Source organism: Colossoma macropomum, unplaced genomic scaffold, assembly GCF_904425465.1.
Source record: "Colossoma macropomum unplaced genomic scaffold, Colossoma_macropomum, whole genome shotgun sequence".
In the NCBI taxonomy this organism is placed as follows: domain Eukaryota; kingdom Metazoa; phylum Chordata; class Actinopteri; order Characiformes; family Serrasalmidae; genus Colossoma; species Colossoma macropomum.
This window is the reverse complement of record NW_023494807.1, coordinates 18,953,623-18,975,055: the sequence shown is the minus strand read 5'-3', so window position 1 is coordinate 18,975,055 and position 21,433 is coordinate 18,953,623. Positions and strand designations below refer to the sequence as shown.

At 40.9% G+C, this 21,433-nt stretch overlaps 2 protein-coding genes across 2 annotated transcripts in view; both read left to right on the top strand.

Moving 5' to 3' along the window:
* The first annotated feature begins 263 nt into the window (after positions 1 to 263).
* LOC118797180 (leucine-rich repeat-containing protein 30) lies at positions 264 to 1,220 on the top strand. Its single transcript, XM_036556436.1, has one exon. It carries the CDS (start codon positions 279 to 281, stop codon positions 1,218 to 1,220), a length of 942 nt encoding a protein of 313 aa, XP_036412329.1. The 5' UTR covers positions 264 to 278.
* A 10,003-nt stretch (positions 1,221 to 11,223) lies between these two features.
* Positions 11,224 to 21,433, top strand: part of LOC118796980 (receptor-type tyrosine-protein phosphatase mu-like) — a 269,176-nt gene continuing 258,966 nt past the window's right edge. Inside the window, exon 1 of the mRNA XM_036556162.1 lies at positions 11,224 to 11,631. Within this exon, the coding sequence (XP_036412055.1) occupies positions 11,559 to 11,631 (73 nt within the window). The 5' untranslated portion in view covers positions 11,224 to 11,558. The remainder of the gene's footprint in view (positions 11,632 to 21,433) is intronic.

Here is a 21,433-nt window from a genome sequence, read left to right as displayed (position 1 = left end):
AAACTAACTACATTCTGAGGCTTTGAGGAAGCGCAAACTAGTTTTAAAACCCCTGAGGGACCGAAACTGACTCAGCTGTTTGGGGTAAGCTGTACTTCCTTCACTCTTTGGGAGAAGGTAAAGTCAAACCAAACTTTTCATAAAGGTCTGACAGTTGCTTTACATTTACATCAAAAGGAACTCTGACGATGTCTGAGGAATCCTCTCACATTGGATAAACTTCAGGCTGTGGACACATCTCTACCTTCCTCTGTTCAGGAAGATCCAGCGTATTTCCAATGTTCCTTTTGAGGCAAAAGATATCGAAGCAGCAGTCTTGTAGAGACGTCGCCCCAAGGGTTCTTGGACGATGGCCGTCTAAAGACTGCACGCCTGACGATGTAAAGCGGCAGCTGAGGCGCAAAAGCAGTCACGATCAAAACCTGTCTTCGGCCGACCGGATCCGCAAACACACCACTACTCACTTTGGCTTCAGCACACTCAGTCTGGCCATGAGGGGCCTGGATGAAGCTCCGACTGACCTGTGGGAACTCCGTGAGTTGGAGAAGCTCAACCTGTCCCTGAACTTTCTGTGCATGCTGCCGTCTGGCCTGGGGGCTCTGGAGAACCTTGTGGTGCTCAACCTTTGGGGGAATGAGCTGGTCAGTCTTCCTCCTGAGATTGGGCTTCTGCGGAATCTGAGGGTACTGTTCGCCTACCGCAATCGCCTCAGTGAGGTTCCTGAGGAACTGGGCTGCTGTTCCAAACTTGAAGTCCTCAGCCTGGCCAACAACATGCTGACCGGACTCCCGGATAGCTTGGCATCCATGCGGAAGCTGACCAAGCTCAACCTGAGCCACAACCACATGGCACACATCCCTGCCTGCGTCTATGCCATGAAGAACCTTGTCTTTCTGCACTTGGCCCACAATGTTTTGGAGAACATTGCCGAGCAGATCCAGGACTTGGTGAACCTCAAGATTCTGATCCTAGAAGGGAACAGCATCCACACGCTGCCCAGGAACCTGTGCTTTCTGACTGGACTGGAGCTCCTCAATGTGGACTTCAATGACCTGCAGAGTGTCCCAGCTGAGATGTACTTACTCAAGAAGCTGGACAAGTTGGCCTGCCATCCACTTGACAAAGGCCTACATATAGTCCATAACCCACTCCTGAAACCCATACAGGAGGTGCTGCAGGGAGGTCTGAAGGCGCTGTATAACTACATCAAACCAGCCTGAGGAAGGGCAAAGGTAGAACTTAGGCTACCAAACGTCTTTCACCTTAAACCTTAGAAGTCACAGTTATCACAGGTGATGACATAAGCATGATGTAATTTGAGAAGCAGAGAAATTCTGTGGATTCTATGAATAAAATTTGTGTTTGTAGGTAGAAAACAAGACTATTAAGATTAGAATTTGATGCAAAGTAATATAGATGTTGACTATCTATTTTTGTTAAAAGATAAATCTTTACATTTTTGCCATGTTTTTGTCATTTCTTGCAATTGAAACAGGTGGAAAAAACTTGGACATGCAGACTTAAACCTGAAAAACTGCAGTAATGACTTGTAATGGTTTAACACACCCAGGCTAAAAACGGTCATTTTTCATGTTTTGTTTTTAAAAAAGTTCTTTTTAAAAAGATTAGAGCCCTCTGCTCTTTCTTGTGGCGTTGCATTTTAGGGTGAAATGTTCTTGTACAACCCCCCATGTTAATTTAACAAATATTTTCAGATAAGCCTGGTGAGAAAATGAAATGCTCTATAAATTAGGGAATCTAATATCTTTCTATTCCATTAGACTGCCTTTCAATATGAAAGAAATGTTCAGATCATAAAAAACAATGTGAACAATTCTTTGAAGATAAATATCAGTAAAACTGGCGACACACACAGTATAAAGACGGCTGTCTCTCTGTTACCTGTGAGAAGCTACACTTTTAACTAACTTTTGTGTTTTGTCCTTTTTTAAAGGACAGACATTAAATGAGCCACTAATTATGATGACTGAAACAAGCTTTAAAGTGCTGAGAGCCAATTTGTGCTTTTACTTATCTGAACTTATCTGAGCTGCAGCAGTTTGGTTTGAAGGACTGTCTGATGAAAGCTGCAAAAATGTTTAAGAACAGGAATAAGCCTCAGTGTGAGGTGTCTAAATGATGTATGCATTTATGTGTTTTTAAATTCTCTTTTTCATTTCAATGCCTGCCAGCTTACTGTGTTTAAAGTTGCAAATGCCTCTATGAAGAATCCCCATGAGGGAATGTTTCATTCACTTTTAAAAATACTTTTCAAAATGACAGCTGAAACTCAAGCTTTTATCACAGGAATCGACTGTGCTAACAAAAAACAGATGTTTTTTTCTGTTAAGGATTTTTTTTTGTGTGTTAAAAAAAGTGTTTTGTTTCACTGTTTTTCTTGTGTGCATGCTCAACTACCAGTGACAGTCAAACTGAGACAGTATTGCTCAGAGAAGTTAATGGACATTGCATAAGTGTAAGCTTACGTGGTGCTGTTATGAGTGTGGGTCATCAGCTCAGGGACTGTATCTCTATTTCAGTCTGTGTTTTAGCCCTGTATAAGCTGTGAGCTTAGCCAGGCACAGGCTTCATCAGGGGTCAGGGTACAAACTGGGTTGCCTTGTTCTAGACCACTTGATCCGGCCTTCTACACACACGCACACATGCACATGTATTACTGTCTTTATAGGGGTTTCTATTAACTTCCATGCCAACAGTTAAACCTACACAAAGATAGTTCCTAAAGGGTTCTTTATTAGAAGCAGTGGTTTTATTTAGAACCATTTCATGTTTAAATGGTTCTTTGCATAGCAAAATGGTTCTTCAGATTGATAGAGAATATGTTGTATATGGTTCGAAATAGAACCTTCTTGAAAATGGTTCTATATAGCACCAAAGCTAAACTTGACACTGTTACAACAGCAGAACTCTGGAAAGCACCTATTTTTTGTTAATACGTAAAGAACATGGCCATGGCTTTGAAACTCATTCATTTACTTGAGCATAGCAGGTGCTGCAGTCTGTATTTTCCCCAGCGGGGGCACTATTAGCATGCAAGTCACTTTTATGTGCATCATTTAACCTCTTTACTCAGGTCCCCCAGTGTTCTTTCCCTGGCAGAAAGGAAATTGGTCAGATATTTTTAATGAATATAATCAAATAAAATATTTATCACTGTAACTCTGTTGACACTGTCGGCTCTGTGTGTGTGAAATGTTGTGACTGTGTTGAGCTGCTAGTGAGCAATGATGAGTGAAAGAGGGGGAGGAGTGAGAACCCCCTGCTGTGAAAACAATTCACACCTCTCCACAAAGACAGGTGTGCCCAGACAGAACACACAACACAACTGCAGCTGATATGGGAATTGTGTTAATACTGATATTTGATCATTTTAATGTCCATATCTACCGATACATAAATATACATAAATATGACATTTGTAGACATGCAGGCATTTGGAGATCTGCCTGGATTAACCTTACAGAGCAAAGTCACATTTATTTCTGTATGGTTACAAATGCAGTGAAATTAATAAAATGCAGATCTTTTATCACAGTAGCTCAGCATTGCCTAAATGTTTTGCTCTGACAGAGTACAATAAATATGTCATTAAATATTGGTTTCGGTCAAATCTAAATATTCTATCTAATATATGTATATTTAATTTTCTCTGATTATCTTTTCAGGTATTGGTATGATACTGTTATGATTCTGAAATCATTGTGCATCCCTAGAAAGTACCAGTAGTGCCACATTTAAAATCACTCTCAAAAACCGAGTATATACTGTGCAGCACTAAAATCAATTAAACAGGACTAATTATGCCTTCTTTTTAGTAAAGCATACAGTTAGTCAGTTTTCTTTAAGTACTAATCATTTGCATTATATGAAAGCATTTTGTGGCATATAGTGACATTTTATCACAATACAATAAAATGTTATTTTTAGTCCCCACAAAGCGCTAAATACACACCCACCCACACACACACAGGTTGGCAGGGATCATGCGAGACTCATGGAAACTATGGCACTGCAGGAAGATAGTTTGGGGGCGTTGGGAGGCTCTAGGTTTTACAGGCATTAAAATTTGATTAAAGTTCCACTCCATCAGGCGAGGCTGAGTTGTCACACTGCTGTTTGGATCTGAGGGCTAATTAAACTATTTCAAGAGGAACAAAAGATAATACTCATCTCTATTTGTGTAACTTAGCACAGACAACAAAATGTACTTAGAGCCCAGAGGTCACTGTATAACCTCATATGATTAAACTTTAAAAATAAAGTTTCACAAGTCCCGCGCCTGTCAATCACAGAGCCACAAATATGGGGTCTCAGAGTGAAGGATATGTACAGACTCTATTTTGCTGTCCAGGCATATTTTTAAAGGGGATTTCCATAGATATTTCAAAATGTCTGCATTTCAATCATTGGTTTGTAAAACAAGTCATTCAGAGTGGTTCAATGGTCCATCGTAGAGAAACTTACTGACTGATTTATTTACAATGGTGGTGACTGGAACACAAATATAGCCATTTTGTTTACTGTCCAAAACAACCAGTGGGTAATACTTTATTGTGAGTGGTCCTTTGTAGATGATTAACAAACTCTTAACAGATTATCAGTAACATATCAGTGAAGTAGCAGTGATGCAGCATCTGAATACATTGGGGTAAATAGCTGTAAGATGTACTGTTGAGACATTACTTACATTAAGTAGAAGTACTGTTGATATGTTAAATGAAACACACCTAATATGTTACTTCCATTAAGCAAAATCTAACTTTATCCAACATTACCCAAAACCTAATCCTAACCTTCACCTTGGCCCTAATCCTGACCCTAACCTTGACCTTGACCCAAAACCTAATCCTAACCTTCACCCTGGCCTAATCCTGACCCTAATCTTAACCTCAACTCAAAATCTAATCCTAACCCTCACCCTGGCCCTAATCCTAACCCTAGCCTTAATCTCAACTCAAAATCAAATCCTAACCCTCACCCTGGCCCTAATCCTAACCCTTTAACCTAATTTAACCAAAGCCTAATCCACTTATAACCCACTTACTGAATGTAGTGAGCAGCTTGTCTATACCTTTTTGTTGAGGATGTTGAGATGGTCTGTATCAGACATGTTACACGTTCAGTGATTTCTCAGATGAACATCTACAGATATGAACTTGGACACTTCAAATGAAGTGAAAAACAGCTGAATTCATCAGAATATAAAAAAAAAATTTTTACGCAGTTAATTAAAATACTCTTGATAATCTACTGAATGTATTCACTGCTGCTACATTATTGATGTGTTATTGATATGTTACTGAGAATCTGTTGAGTGTTTATTTCATCTAAAGAGGACCACTCAGAATAGTGTCACCAACCAGTGAACCTACACGTGTCGTCCGAGTTTTTATATCTAATGCTGATAATGGTCAAAGGTGCAGTAAGTGATGTTAACCCAATACAAGTTTTGTCAAATTCAGCAAATATCTCCTCATGGTCCACTAGCTGTCTGTTCTGTGTGTGTGCTGGTGTTCATATAAAGCCCTGGCCCTGGGAAATAAACAAAGTGGTTGAAACCAAACCACAATTTTCCAGCCAATCAGCAACATGGAGCATTCATGCCTGTGCACAGGATAGGGGGAAGGGGAAGGGTGGAGAGACTGTATATCTGGCACATGCTACACCCACGCATTGTCAAGAAGGAGAGATGGCTGAGAAACAGCCAAAGAGGAGAAGATCTGAAGAACCAAGATTGAGAAAGAAATTTGATCAGGTAAGGCCAAAGAGCCATGTTAACATTGGTGAGGCAATGTTAATCTCTCCAATGATGGAAAGACCTCCGAGAGTTGATGAGGCTGAAGTTGGCATCTTTTTCAATGTTATGTCATAGTATTTGTGCACAATGTTTGCAAATGGTTTTATAGTCACAAAGATCTGAAAAAAACCTAATTTGCTAGCCCAGTGTTGTTCATCTTGGCAATGCGCATCCATGGATTTGCGAGGCTTCTAAAGGAGCACTGAATGGAGAGGTGTATTTGTTTTGCTTGCAAAGAAGTTTTCTTTGGGGACTATTTAGTCATACAACACCCTGCATGTACCTCTCCACCATGAATGTATTTTAAAAATATGATTTACAACCTATTTTCAAAAGTTTCTTAAAACCATGTCTCATGCCTCATGCAACGTATCTGTAACCATTTCAGGTAATAACTTTCAGTGAGGTAATTTTTAGAGGCATTAAACTCTTCAGACGTCTGGTTCATATCACCACCACTGTAAACCATTCCAACTCAGTAAGTTCCTCTATAACGGAGCATTTCTCATCAAACCACCCTGAACGACTTTATTTACTTTTTAATGATTTCATTATACAGAACATTTGAAAAATCAGTAGAAATCCCCTATGAGGCTAAGCAACATTAAATTTGTGTAATAGAGATATTGCAAGATCCTGTACTGCTAATGACTGATGTGAGAGTATTGAAGGGGAATTGATTACTAATTGAAATGGTTACGAATACGCTATGTGATGCCTGAGAGACTGTTTTTTCATACTTTTGTGAGAAGGTTTTGCCCTGAAATGTATTTTTAAGAGTCATACATGGCAGGGAGGTACATGTAAGGCATTGCAAGGCAAAAGAAAACATATTTTTCCAGATTTACCACTATTTTACCTGTACATACCTTTAACCAGTGTTACATATAAAACTCAGAAGATATGTGCTTTTGGATAGTAAATAAAATGACTATATTTTGGTTGTAGCCTTTGCAACCCTTGTTTCCTATCAGCACGGCTGTTAAGAAATCTGAGTTGGTGAGTTTCTCTACAATTCACATCAAACCTCGAATGACTTAGTTTACATCTCAGAGACTGAATTATGCAGTAATTTGGATTTGACCAATCATATACCTTCAGAATCCAAATCTTTTGCTCTTGATCAACAATCAGTCTAAATTTCCACTAATTCACTAATAATATATTTTGTCATGATATGTTCTTATTATTGTAGTGAACAGCTTGCTGTAGTGACATTTTTACAGTATGAGGGTGAAAAATGCAACTTTTGTGCTTAAGGCCTAATGGTGCCCTCTATGGGTATGCTGCTGTTACTACTCTGCACTTTTTTCCCACCAATAGACAGCAGGTTCATCCTAAAACGACATTTCAATTACTGTAATTACACATAAAATACAAAAATAGGCCTTAACATTCCCACAACGTTGCTCACACTGACAGAATTTCAATTCATACTTGAAAAGTCCAGACAAATATACTTAGTCTGTACAGAGGACATGCATTAGACCTATTCACAGGGCACTGTAACTACAAAAAATGCCCTGTTCCCCTTCTCCCTTAAAAGCCTTGAAGTGAAAGAACTGGAAAGGACATCATGCAAATGGCTCGCTTGGCCTATCACTCATACCCTTCTAGCTCTATTGTTATGGAGATGCCGTTCCCTGCCATATGCTTCTCCTTGTGTCTTTGTGGACAGTTCGTCTGCTTGGCTAACACTGTGCTCCAGGGATGCGTTCTTGCCAAGGTCAGGCCTGTTATTTACAGTAATCAGCACTGCATGATAACAAATATTAAACATGGCCGCCAATCAGCTAATCAAGTAATGATGCTGAGACCCCTTCAGGGAGGTCAGAGAGAAGGAGTGGGGGTGCGCATGTTAGCCCAGAGACAGCTAATTAGTCGAAGACATCTTAACCATGCAATCAAATTAATGTATGGTGTTTCTATGCGGACCACTTGTGCGCGAGGGTACGCAAGTGTAGATGTGTTTATGCTTCATTCCAAGGTCATTCCTCAGTGGTCTAATCATATCTTGCCAAGATTTGAAATTGCGAACACTCGTCCAGTCCAAAAGTCCATTGGGTGAGATTTTTTGGGGGGTTTTAGGGCAGTAAAAGTTTTCCAAGCTAAACCGCATATTAATTCCAGAGTGAGCAACATATCTGTGGGTGTTCTTGGAATTTCTTCAACATAGATACAGGCTAATTCAAGTTTTTTGCATGATTGCAAATGAGTCCTTTGTTTTTCAGTGTGGTTTTAACTGGCTGTCATAAAGCTTGTTTAAGTTCAGTGCTAATTATGTGGACCTATTCTATGTCTCTTAAGACACTTTTTTCAACAATGACTTCAGACAAGACAATGATGGTGTGCGTGATATATGGAGAGGGTGATTGTACACTAGCCAACACTGCTCTTTCCCCTAGATACACATTAACAATAAGAGCCCTCAAAAACCATCCTGGCAACTCCTTAACCCATTTGTAGCCACCTAGGATCACAGGATGTATTGTTTAACCTTTACTTGATCCAACCCTTGCATAAAAATATAATATTATTCCTTCACCAAAATCTTTATTGTCAATGTGTGTAACTGTCTGTATTGTCTCATTAGATACTGTGGGTGATTAGGTAATATAGTACACTTCAACCCCTTAAAATCCCAGGCTTATAACAGCCAAAGGCTTATTATCCAGTAACCACACAGAAAACTGGCTGAATTATTCTTAAATGATAGGAGTAGGAATGGAAGCTTGAATCCTGTTGGCAGCTCCTGGCCATTTAAGGGAATTTAACTGATTTTTCAAAATTTCTGAATAATTACATTGTTCAGATGTAAAAAGCGTCATTCAGAGTGGTTTGATTTGAAATGCACCATTCTAGAGAAACTTACTGAATTAGTAACAGTGGTGAGAGAAACCAGAATTCTGAAGAAATTAATGCCTCACAGAAATGAAAAGGTAACGTATCACCTAACATATTTAAAAGGCAACATATTACCTCACATAATGTCCCATAATACCTAACACTCTTCCACAATGTCTAACACACTGTCCAACACTGTTCCACATTACTTAACGCCCTTCACCATAACTACTAACACACTGGTTCACAGTAACACATTTTATAATACTGTGGTGTCCACCACACCCCGCGTTATTTTGAGGTGTGCTATGCAAAGTTGCGCCATGCTCTCCACTCCCATTCCATTAAAGACAAAACTGTTACTGTAGTTGTTGATTAGTTAATTGAAATGTGTTGATTGTGTTATTTTGTGTTGGCCTGTGGGTGAGGTAGTGGGGGTTGGTTCTCTACAATAAGGAGAAAACATATGGCTACAAGTGACCTGTCTGCTTTACCTGCTTCTTTGTGTTTGTGTCTTTCTCATGGCTGAAATTCAACATCGCACTGGTGTCAGGAATGGGATAGCACCGCCAACTGGCAAGAAGTGGAGCGGTGCTTCAATGAACTTACATGTGGACAACGAAGAAGAAGACAAGCCGGTGAAAGGTAAGACCAGGGAAAAGAAGTCAGTGAAAGAAACAGCACAGTGAGGCTCGGCGGTGGAGATGGTGAAAGAAACAGCATGACGAGGAGCCGAACTGGATCCCACTGAGAAGGAGAGGGACATGCCTGCCTCCCATGCTACATTGCACTGCTGCCAGAGGAGCTGAGACAGCACGTGCAGCTTGCCGCACCGGTCAGTCTTCACACCGGTTACAGAGGCGGGGACGTCAGAGCTCATCCTCAGCATGCAAGCACCGCAGTAAGCAACACAGCGCTGCGTGATGGACAATCTCAAGGAGGATCATACATGCTGCGCAGTCCCTGAGCAAGCGGCAATGGAGTGATTGGTGTGCTGGAGATGTAGCAAGGGGGACAATGTGCCCGACAGTGCCACAAAACTGAGCTGGCAGGAAAACATAAGTCAGCTGGGAGGGTCTATGACTGCTGTGGACTGTGGGTTGAGTGCAGCATAAACAACACTGTGCTCCTCGACATGGGCTTGTCAATGTCCCTGCTACAACCAGGCATGGTCCCACACCGAGAGAGGCACACCAGATGGATAAGAGGCAGCCAACATCCAGCTCTGGTCAGCCCCCTGTAGCTGGGTCCACCTGAAGGGGTGGAAGTGACACTTGGTCGTCCTCGGGGGGGTGGATCTGCAACGAATGCACGTGTACTGGCTCGCACCCATACAGGATGCGTGCTCACTTGACTTAGATTTCCTAGCCATGGTTGGGGCCCCTGCAGCAAGGACACGGCCCAGAGAGAGAACTGGGGGCACCTGCAGCCAGCACTTGTGGTGTACAGGGACTGTATAGGTTGCTGGGACAGCTGACTTTTGGGGGGATAGGCTTTGTGTTGTCCACCACACACTCCGCGTTTCAGAAGGGACTTTAGAGGTGTGGTATGCAAAGCTGAGCTGACCGCAATCCACCCCCCCATTAAAAGAGACAATGTTGTATGTGTTTCATTTTGTGTTGGGTTGTGGGTGAGACTGTGGGGGTTAGTTCTCTATCCTAAGGAGAAAACACATAGAGCCTCATTCACCAACAATTCTTAAGAAGAAATTTCTTCTTAAAACCCACTTATGCAGTTTTCATGAAGATTCTGACATTCACAAATGTTTTCTTATTTGGGATTTGTTCTTAGATAAGAACAGAATCTAGACACACTCAAGAGCACAAAGGTGTGAACAATTCTGCAGTTTAAGAACACATCATGAATCTGACGTAGACTTTTTCTTTTCTTTTTTCAAGAACAAACTTAGGAAGATGTTGGTGAATGAGGCCCATGGTTAGAAGTGACCTGCCTACTTTGTCCAGCCATTTGTTTATGTTCCTTTCTGCTGGTATAAATAAAAGAGCTCTTCTTGTGGCAGAATTAAGGTCAAACACAATATGTCAAACTCTGTCCTGTATGACTTTATTCCGTGTATTAAAGGAAAGAAAAAAGATTATTGCTGCTCTCCATAAAGCATACAAAGTAGGTTACTGCAGGTGTGTAAAAAATGGAGTGAAAGAAGATAAAGTAAAAATAAGTTCAGCAAAAGATATGTATTCACTCCATTAGCACAGGTTTTTGTACTCTACGTTTTTGTACTCTATTTAATGGAATAAACACATTTTTTTGTATTTACATTACACAAGTCAATACATTTTGACTTGTCCTATTATTAAACAGTGTACGGACAATACTTTTTCTACTCCATTTTCATGCCCTATATCACCTGAAAACAATATCAACCATCAGCTTTGGCAAAAATTCCACCTCTTTTCCTGCGAGAGCAAAGTTTGAAATATAGGCAGTACGTGCACCGTTAGGATCCAGCGGATGATGCTGCAGATGGAGAGGAGGCGCGCTTTAATCCCGCTTTTAGAGTCCCAGGCTGCTCCCAACTCTTACAGTGGGAGGAGACGGACTCTTCTGCAGGGAGCTGCTCACTCGCTCACTCACACACGCTCCCTCACACATACTCACACACACCGGGCCGGAGCGCGCGAGCTCCAACACACCCTCTACCGGAGAGCGAACCAACGTCTTTCGGGCTTCAGACTCCTCCTGGAAATCTGGAAGTCTGTCGGAGCGAGGCGACGCTGAAGTACGGAGAGAAAGAGACCGCGAGAGAGTGAAGGGGCGCGCGCGCGCGCACGAGATAGAAACATCTCCAAAAGTGCCGTTAGCCGTTCGAATTTGAAGAGAGTCTGAAGTGGCGTTGCCCCTCAGCCGGGGCTAACGGGCGCTCAACTGCCAAAAAATGGACAAAGTTTTCACTTGTCTCGTCACCGCCGTGAGCCTCCTGGTGTCAGTGCGAGGACAGGTATTTAAAGGTAAGACTATTTCTGTTCAAGCTTCGTGCGTTTAAACGTGAAACTGTGTGGAACTATTGGCTCTTGGCTCGCAAACAACAACAGTTAAGACTGAATTAACGTTAATTTACCTCAGAGAATGTGCCAGAAACTTGACGCTGCGCTGTTAACCAAGTCAAAATACCAATATCCCAAGACACCAAGTTACACAGCAAAAAAAGTATTGTTTTTAATTATCTTTACAGCAGTATTTTCATTCAGCCTTCAGCCTTCATGTGTTTAAACTCGACACCGTGAGCTTTAGCCTAGCAAACCAGGAGAGTAAGCTTAGACTCAGCGTTTCCTCAAAAATGTGTCAGAAACTTAACGCCCTGCTCGGACTAACGGTAAGTAGTGAAGACACCTATACACAGCAGAAACTCGAGCACTGAACGAACACATATTAATGAATTAACATCTAAAGTGATAACTGGACACGAATGAGCACTGCAAGAGATAACGTTAATCCAGCACCAAGATTTTGCACACCGGTGCTACTAAATCCACCCCTGCTAATCTTTGGACTCGGCTTCTTTGCTTTCTGCAGCCTAACGGAACGTTTTAAGTGGGTGCCTACTTCCAAACTTTCAGGCTCTGTAAGTAAAAGCTGTAGGAGAACCATAAAAACTGCATCCAAGTGGCTGCAGACATGGTGATTCAGTAAATTACAAGGTCCCAGCAGCGCTTTGGACCTATTTATAAGTGTGACCACGTTGTGTAGTGAAATGAAAGGGTTTTTTTTTTTTTTGAGAGCACTTGCTCTGCTGCTCCCGCTGCTGCTGTGGACTCACTATCCATGTATGGTTACTTTAACATGGTGCTTTAGACAGCGAAGACCACTATAAGACTAATTTAATATCACAGCAAAGTCTTCAGTGCTGAAAGAACATCTAAAGTGTCGGATGAGCACCTGAAGCCAATTTGTAACATGGTTGAATTCCACTTCTTTCTTTATTCTTTCTTTCTTGTGCTGTGACAGCACCTGTTTGTCCCTGGTTTACTTATCACAGCATGTGAAGAGAAAAGTCAGAAACCGATACACACCATTATAGGCACTTTTTCATTTCATACCATCTTTATTGATTTGTGCCTGGCTAATTAAATATATTACTGCCCTCCTGTGTGTATTGAGCCATTGATTAGTGCATTGATTAATTAATGGTTGAAAGCAGCTTGCCTGCCAGTCAGACCGAAAGGGAGCATGTTAGTTTTTAGGTCTGAGCTTTTCAGCAACATGTACTTCAACTTTTTAAGCCTTGGCTGCTCTCCCACAGCTATGCTTTTGCAGAAGGGTTGTGATTAACAAGTGCCACTTGACATTCACACTTCATCACTGCTTGATGCTCATTATGGTTATGAAGGAAAATTGTTCTACAACACTGAAAAACGAAGCTGAATGGTCCTCTACACGCGGTCAACATCTTTAACAGTTTGGTCATATGCCTTTGCCGCATGAATAGAAGCCTGTGCGGGGCATGAATGAGATGAACAAGCCCTGTTTGTTTGACTGCTCCTCAGCGTTCGAAAGATCTCTTCTTCATGGGCCGTAGGTTACGACATGAGATGTCCGAAACAGACTCGCTCCAGCTGATGCACTGTATCTGTACACAGGTCATGAGCCATAGGAAGAACTGATTGGTTTGCAATCACAGTAGCTCCCATTTAGCCGGCATTGACATAAAAGGGCTTTACCAAGGTCTTAAAAGGGGTGAGTTTTTAGCTGTCTGGACAATGGATTTTTTCCTCTACGTGTAATAGAGGACATTTTGTACATGTTGATCAAATAGTACTTTGAGTAAATAGTACTCTGACCATTGCCTAGGTCAGGGTATTAACATCCCTTTCGCTTGTTCTGATAAGATGTAGATTAAACGTTATTCTGTGCCTCAAGAGAAACTGTTTACTGTAGTTGTGAAGGTTTTATTTGGCGTGTCATATTACTGAATCTGATCTAGCATGGCCAGTCTACGACGTATTTGTGTGCATAGAGATCAAAACTAGCCTGATTTTGCAAAGATTCCTTCAATGTATTAAAAATAAGAATGGATATAAACTATTGAAAAAACTTTTCTGGAGAGGAGTGTATGGTTTTTGGACTTCTGTGGTCTGCATGAGAGCCTGAGGTACAGTGAATCAGCTCTGAGATGCTGTGTAGTGTTTAATAGTGCCTCATGTGTCAGTTCCATTGTTGACCTGGAGGGGGCAGCATGGCTCACTCATATTTTCTCTACAAGTTTTTCTCAGCGTTAGGACAAGATGCTTCAGGAATTTAGATCAGAGACCATACTTTCTTTTAAAGCTATACAGTATCAGGAGATGGCAAACGTTTGCTTTGTGTCCAGTGGACTCAGACACCTTGAGTGCAAGTGTCGTAGTTATATGTTTGTTCTTTGGATAATTCTGTGTAGACAAACACTGTAGACTCTCATATGATCAGTGCAGAACTTAACCAGAGTATCAGAGAATGTCACAAGACATAATAATTAATAATTTATTGCATTTGCTTCAGTGAGGTTTATGTACTTTCACATGAATTTGAATTGAATTCTAAAATAAATCATTGACATTTCAGATGTAACTTCTTGCTGAAATTTGAATATGTGTACAATTTGAATACAGACTTGACTGTTGGACTTAATGCTAAAGTGATTTTATATTTGTACGATGTGCACATTTCACAGTTTCCCACAGGTTCATGAAAAGGTGCAGTAGTTCTGATAGATGTGTTAACTGCTTTGAGAGCGTTTTACTGAAATGTGTTAAATCCGCTGAGAAAACCTGAAATTATGAGGCTTTGCCAAGACACCCTCCTGCCCCTCAACTTACGCTATGTGTGTGTGTGCCTGTGATTCTGTGTGTATGTGTTTGTGTGTGTGGACCAAATGTCCTCAGAATAATGGAAAATAGGACTATTTTGATATCATGGAACATTTGACAAATCCCTGTGAGGAATGCTTTGATGGTAAGAAAAAATGTAAAATTACTCAAATACCTTCTTTTGTTTCCAGGGGTAAGGTTGAGATTGGGTTAGGTGTAGCAAAGCAGTGTTTGGCTACAGTCATACAGAACACAGTGGAAATACTCAACAAAGACAGGAATATGAACTCTCTGTGTTTGCGTGTGTGTTGTGAACCCAGACTGCTTATTAGAAAAGCTTAAAGTGATCCTTTATGTATTTTTATCTCTCTTGTTTTCAATGATTAGCAGGCTGGGGTCACTTTCTGGCCATGTTTGTAAATATGTAATACTGGAGTCAATCTTGATGTGAAGGAATGATTGATGGTAGTAGAAAAGGAGAAGAAAAAGCTCTAGCCTTCTCTGACTGACAGCTACAGGCATCAGAGTGAAGGTAATAGGTTTCTAAAATGCTGCTAAAAAACTACCATGCTCGTAATACTGCTTTGAGACTTGACACAGCAAGCACAATCAAATTGTGACAAGAAACAAATAGATTAGCAATAATGGATTAGTAAACAGTCAAAAAAAACATGAAAAATGTTGAGGTGGTTAACTTGCAGGAGCATGGCTGAGGTATCAACTGGACAGTTCTGTTTGTGTGGGTGTGTTTGTGAGTGTGTGTGTGTCTCTGTGTGCGTGTGGTACATAGAGAGCTGAAAACAGGATGTTCTGATGCCCAGGTCTGTTTTTCTGCCCTGGCTTACGGTTCCCCTTTGGCCTGTAGAAAACAACAGCAGGTGTAACTCACTCACTCCCAGCATACAGGCATACAGGCAGCCGAAAACAACCATGTTTACTTCTGTGTGTTTACTCACAAGAAAATGTTTACTCTTCAGCGATTATCATGATATTGGAGTCTATGACTACGTGTTTGTCACAGCCACTCTGGAAAGGAGTGAGTATGAGATGGCAGAAAGATAAGCGGAACAGATTTGGAATGAATTGGCAATGGAATAGGAACAGAAAGCAGACTAGCCTATAACTGAGGAGTTTTTTCTAGCTTTTACAGCAACTGTTCAGTCTGGGTCTGCTGTTAATTAAAATCCGTAAAACAGTCATTTTACAAAAACAACATTATTGTGGAAAAACAAATGGTGAAGGATGCTTTATATTGGAGTAATGTTGAGAGTGCAAGATGCCAGGAATAAGGTGAAGTTAACATACATTCATTTTCCTGTTTAGGACTCGTGTCATGACCATGTCTTGGCAGTTTGGGTGATAATGTATTTATAACAACTATGAGAATACAGTCATTGATGGAATGTACCATATGTACCAGAGCACGCTCTTAGTGTGCTGCCATGGTGGGTGTAGTTGATTCATTTTAATCTAAAGGCCCTTTAGCAAAGTGGCCATACAGTGGCCCAATTGGTTGAGTATGCAGAGAGTTCAGCTGCTGTTTTTTTCTTCACTTGCTGTGTTTGCCCTGCCTTGGTTTCTGCTGAGGGTCTGAATAGTGATGTCGTCCTGCTTGACCAGAGCTCAAAGTCAGCACTGCTCCGCTTATTTGAAGTGAATTCCCCTGCCTGGCAGGAAAAGATAAACAGCTCTTCATTTAAAGCTACCCAATAATTTGAATGCAGTGTTTTTTTCCACGTCTCTCTCTCTCTCTATCTCCTTCTCTCTCTCACTCCACTCATAGAGAGCTTTTGTCTTAGCTGGCTCGGCAGTAATGGGGGACACTGTGTAAAGGTATGATGAAGAGAGCCCTCTTTCTTTGAACCAGTGGAGAATGAAATTAAATATCTGTGTGCCTTTCTAAGATGACTTCAACAAACGCTACAACAGCAAAATAATAATAATAACAATAAAAAACGCTCTCTTCAGTGATTGATGATGGTATATAGCAAGAAGGCAGTTAATATGGAACACTTTGTCTCACATTGTTGTCACGGAGACAGCGGAGCACATTGACGTTCTGTAGGGATATTTAGCTTGCCTTTCACTACTTGGACTGTGTAGTTGTTTATTTATTTTTGTTTTATTTATTTATTTATTTGTTTATTTATTGTTTTTGTGAACGTAAGGTTTGTCCTACACTCTTAAAAAGATGTTCTTCAAGGGTTCTTTGCATCGTGAAAAGGTTGTTCAGACTGATAGAGAATGTGCTGTAGATGGTTCTATATAGAACCTTTTTAAAAAGAGTTCTATATAGCACCAAAAAGCGTTGACATCGTAACAATAGAAGAACCGTTTTTGGTGCTATATAACCATAAGTAAAATATTTTCTATTAGTCTGAAGAACACTTTCGTGATGCAAAGAACAATGTAATCATGCAAAGGGTTCTTTTAGTGTTCATGGTAGAACCTTTGTCTTTACTAAAGAACCCTTGAACAGCCATCTTTTGTGAGTGCATAGAACACAGTGTTTTTTTTTTCCTCCTAAGACATGTTCTACTTTGTCTCGATCTTGTCAGGTGTCAGCAAGTGGCCAATTTTTCTAGGGCCACAGCTAATATGAGTCTTCTCTTTCATGTATGTGTGTATGTGGAGACAGACTATTGAAACTGAAACAGTTGTTCAGCATTATTGATAATGCTACCGTTACCCTTACAAAAAAAAAAAACTAAAAACTAAAGCTCATCATGTTACATTACTAACGTTTGTCACTGGAATTTTCTAAGCTGTATTAAATTTCTGATACGTAGAAGTGTTAGCAGGCTGTTTCACACAACAACTGAACATTCAACAGCTCATCCTGTCACAGCTTTTCATACATTAGAGTCGCATATTCAAAGTTGCATGTTCAATTGTTTTGAAGAAATACACAGATTGTAGGTATTTAGTTTTATTTAGATAAGTCTTAAATACATAAACACGCACACATCATTCAACACAAGTTTGTCTGTGTTTCCATGGCATCGTGTTTATTGATTTGACCTGAATTTTATATTGTCATGTTAAAGTGACAGCTTTTGTAGCTGTGTACCCATTAGTTGTTACTAAGGACCTTACTTATGTGGTCAGGGATGTACAGTGATCTTAATGCAATCGGAATCATAATGCCGTCAAAGGGATGTTTGCATTTGACTGATATTTGAAACCAGTATTTGATATTTGATGTTATATTTATCTATAAATACAGTTCCCAGAAAGGTGCATTCGTATTTGTGGTGCAATGCAATTTTATCATTAAAACAGTATTTTGAAACTAACTAGATCTAACTAAGAACTTAGTATAGACTTCACGCACAAACTTAATTATACATTAAGTTAAATTTATACACAACTGCAACCCAGTCTGTGTCCATGAGGTGCTTTGTATCTGTAAAAGGTCAAGAAAGAAAAAAACAATAAATAAAAAAAGTCTGAGATAAACAAGACAAAAGAGGGGAACAGAGAGAGACTTGGACCTAGAGTAGGGCGAAAAAAAGAAAAAAGAGATCCAGAACGAAAGATGGCTGTGATGTTTGCAGGGTGACGCAGGCACGTGGTAATTGGCCTTGAGATGTGACTGTGTGGAAGACTGCTGGACAAACAGATACACTCTAATTATCCTCAGCCCCTTGTTCAAATGAAGAGGACAAACACTAATGAATTGCACACACACAGACGCAGAGCCTGCTTAATGAAAAGAGAGAGAGAGAAAGAGTGTGTGGGTGGGACAGAACAGAAAAACACAGATGCTGGTGGTCAGTAAGATGAAAGAAATAAGTATAGACTCCGAGTGGGAAAAGAAGATATAGATAAGCAAGGAAGAGAAGAGTTAAGATCATTAGAGAGAGAACAAGGGAAGTTGACAGAGAAAGAGAGAAACAGATAGATGGCAAATTGTTTACAAGAGCTTTTCCAGAGTATCTGTACAAAACAAAACAATAATAACATAAGAGAGAGAGAGAGAAACAGATTTCGGAGTAGTGTTCAAGTAATTTATGTAGTGCGCTCATCACCATATCATGAAAAAACAAGAAATAAGAATTCTAATTCTAAAAATTCTTGGTTAGAGTGAAAAACAACTTGTTATGCTGTGGATTGTGGGTGTACAGAAGTTGCTGCAGCAGCCCGGGGGTGGGGTCCACGCGCTTCGGGGAAATAGCGCTAATGAAGGCATGTGGGGTCTCCGTTTAGTCTGATGATGAGTTGGGGGTGGGGGGTCCTCATGTTGTTCATGGCAAAAAACAAAGTCTCTGAAAGTGACCCTTGACCAAGTGTGCCTTGCTTGAGGGTGCTCATGGCCTAATGGGTCATCTGCTTATGATCAAATTGATCGGGTGCCGTGGTACTGCTCTCATGGCTAGACGTAGTTTTCGCATGCTTCTTTTGGTATGAAGGTGCGAAAGTGCTGGAATGGAATAATTCACCCAGCTTTGTTATTTTTTTCTCTTTTTTTGTTTTTTTTTTTCTCTGGCCATTACGGGTTTTTCATTCAGGCTTGTTAATGAGAGCGGGGGTTGCCAGATAATTGATACAGCGTCTGCCCAGGCTTATGCCGACAGGGATGGTGTGAGTTTCTGCAGCGTTTTGTGAGTTTCGTCATGCCGTAATTGCACGTAAAATCGTGAGAGAAAGTTGGAGGAGAAGCGTGGAGGAGTGTTGCCATTTGAAGAGTGACCTCCATTGGGCAAGCAAGCGCTCACGTCTCGCCAACTCAGAGAGATCGCTTTTCTCTGCCAACAAACTGTCTACACATTTCCTCTTATCCACAGCCCCGCTCTATCCCCCCACTCTCACTTTCTTTCTTCATCTCTCTTTTCCTCTATCTGTCTTTTACTTGCACTCCTTCTCTCTCTCCTTTGCCTCCCATTTTCTCTCTTTTCCTCATTGTCACTCACTTGATCACGCTTTCTCTCTCTTCCTCTCATCCCTAATGCACTCTCTTTCTCCATCTTTCCTTATCTGTCTTTTTATCTCTCACTTGCTGTCATTTTCTCCCTCCTGTCTCATTTGCTTTCTCGCTCCTATATCCCTCTTTATTTCTCTTTCTCTCTCAGTCCCTCTCTCTGTGACTGTCTGTCCCTCTTCATTTCTCTCTTCTCTTCCCTCTTTCTCAGTTGTCTGTTTTATCCCTTTTTCTTTCTCACTCTTCTCCCTTTTTTCAATCTCCTTCTCACGCTCTTTGACTCTCCCTTATTCTTCTGACTCTCTGTTTCTCTGTCTCTTTCTCTCCCTTTTATCCCTGTTTCTTTATTTCTCTCTTTTTGTATCTCTCTTTTGCTTGCTCTTTCTCTGTTATCTTACTATCTCTCTCTGTCTTTCACTCCTTCCCTACTGAATCATCGTAGGTTAGTTTGAATGCTCTTTACTTCACCTTGTCAGGTGATATTTCACTCCAAATCAGCCTGCTGTAGTCAGTTCGGGCTGCAGGTGAGGACAGGCCCCTCCTGCCCCCTCCTCCTTGCCTTGTTCGTTTTATGAATATAACCACAGGCCAAATCTTCCATTAGTGTCAGAGTGCATCTGCGTTAGTCACATTAGCGCTTGTCTCCTGGTCATTAATGCATTAGAGCCCGCGCGAGTAGGTCACATTAGCGTTAGCCTTTCCTCTCCTCCTGGCCCACATGTGCTTGTTTGTGTGGTGTGTGCATGTGTGTATTGATGAGCCTTCCTGTCAATAATGAGAGAGTGGGAATGAGGTCATTGGTGGTGTGTTTTTGATGAAGTTCACTGTGACCACACTGAAGCGGTTGCTGTTTGATCAATGTATTCTTCCTCTGCCACTGTGATAGCTACATTCCCTTATTTTTTTCCACTGTTACACCACATCTTCATCACTGATATGAACAGTGCTGTTATCGTGTTCTTAGCCTTGTTGGATTGTTGTAGCTAAGGTTGTAAAGAATTTGTTTGAGGTATTACAGGCATCCAGAAGAGAAGGAGAGAAGATGAGCATGAGCTGCCTTTTTACAGTAAAGAGAAATATCTCTTTCTGTTCTCTGCCATGTAATAACCATCAAACGGCAGCACGTCTGCTAGCAGTTGCCTGGCCAAGGAGCATCCGGAGGGAGGAATTACTCTGATAGTCTGTCTGATACAGTAAACAAGCACAATGCTCCTGAGAGTTAGTGCTGGTGCGCTCTCCTTCTTTCTCACTTGCTCTCTCTCACTCTCTTATGCACTCATTCTCCCGTATTTGCGTTCTCTCATTTTCTCGTCTTTCTCTCTCTTTGACTCACTCAATTTTGCTGGCTCACTTTTGCCCCCACTTTCCCTCCCTTTCTCTCTTTCCATTCAATTCAGGGTGCATTACTGACATGACAGATACACTGCAGTGCACTTGTAATAGCAAAGTGAAGGTTGCAGAGTTTAAGACCATTAAAGTAAAAAATACAAAACAACTTAGGAAATTTAATATCATATTGCTCTCTTTCTCTCTGTATCTCTCTGTCGAATGCCCCCCTCTGTTTTTGTTGTGAGCCTCCATGCATTATAAGGCTGAGCTGTGGAATGTTAAAAGTGTGGGAGTATGTGTGTGTGTGTGTGTGTGTGTGTGTGTGTGGATTGAGACAGTGTTGTTAATTGGAGTGTTGTTCAGTGGGGTGTCTAGTTTGTGATAAGAGTGAAGGAGTAATAGTTATGTTAGCTTTCTGTTGAGACGAGAATGAGTTGAAGAGTTGTCTCTGTGTGTGGAGTCACGATGCTGTTTTCTGCACAAATGTTGGCGAAGGCAGAGTGAATGACCTCTTTATCAGACAAACCTGCCTGGAATCTATTAACCACAGCACCCACAGAACCCTGTGCACTGCTGCATCTCAATCAGACTGCCTCTCTCTCTCTCTCGCTCTCTCTCAAATCAAATGAAATCAAATCAGCAAAGGCTTATTGGCATGATAGTCAAAAAATGGAATATTGTGAAAGCATTCAAATAAATTGAGGAGGTGATGATAAC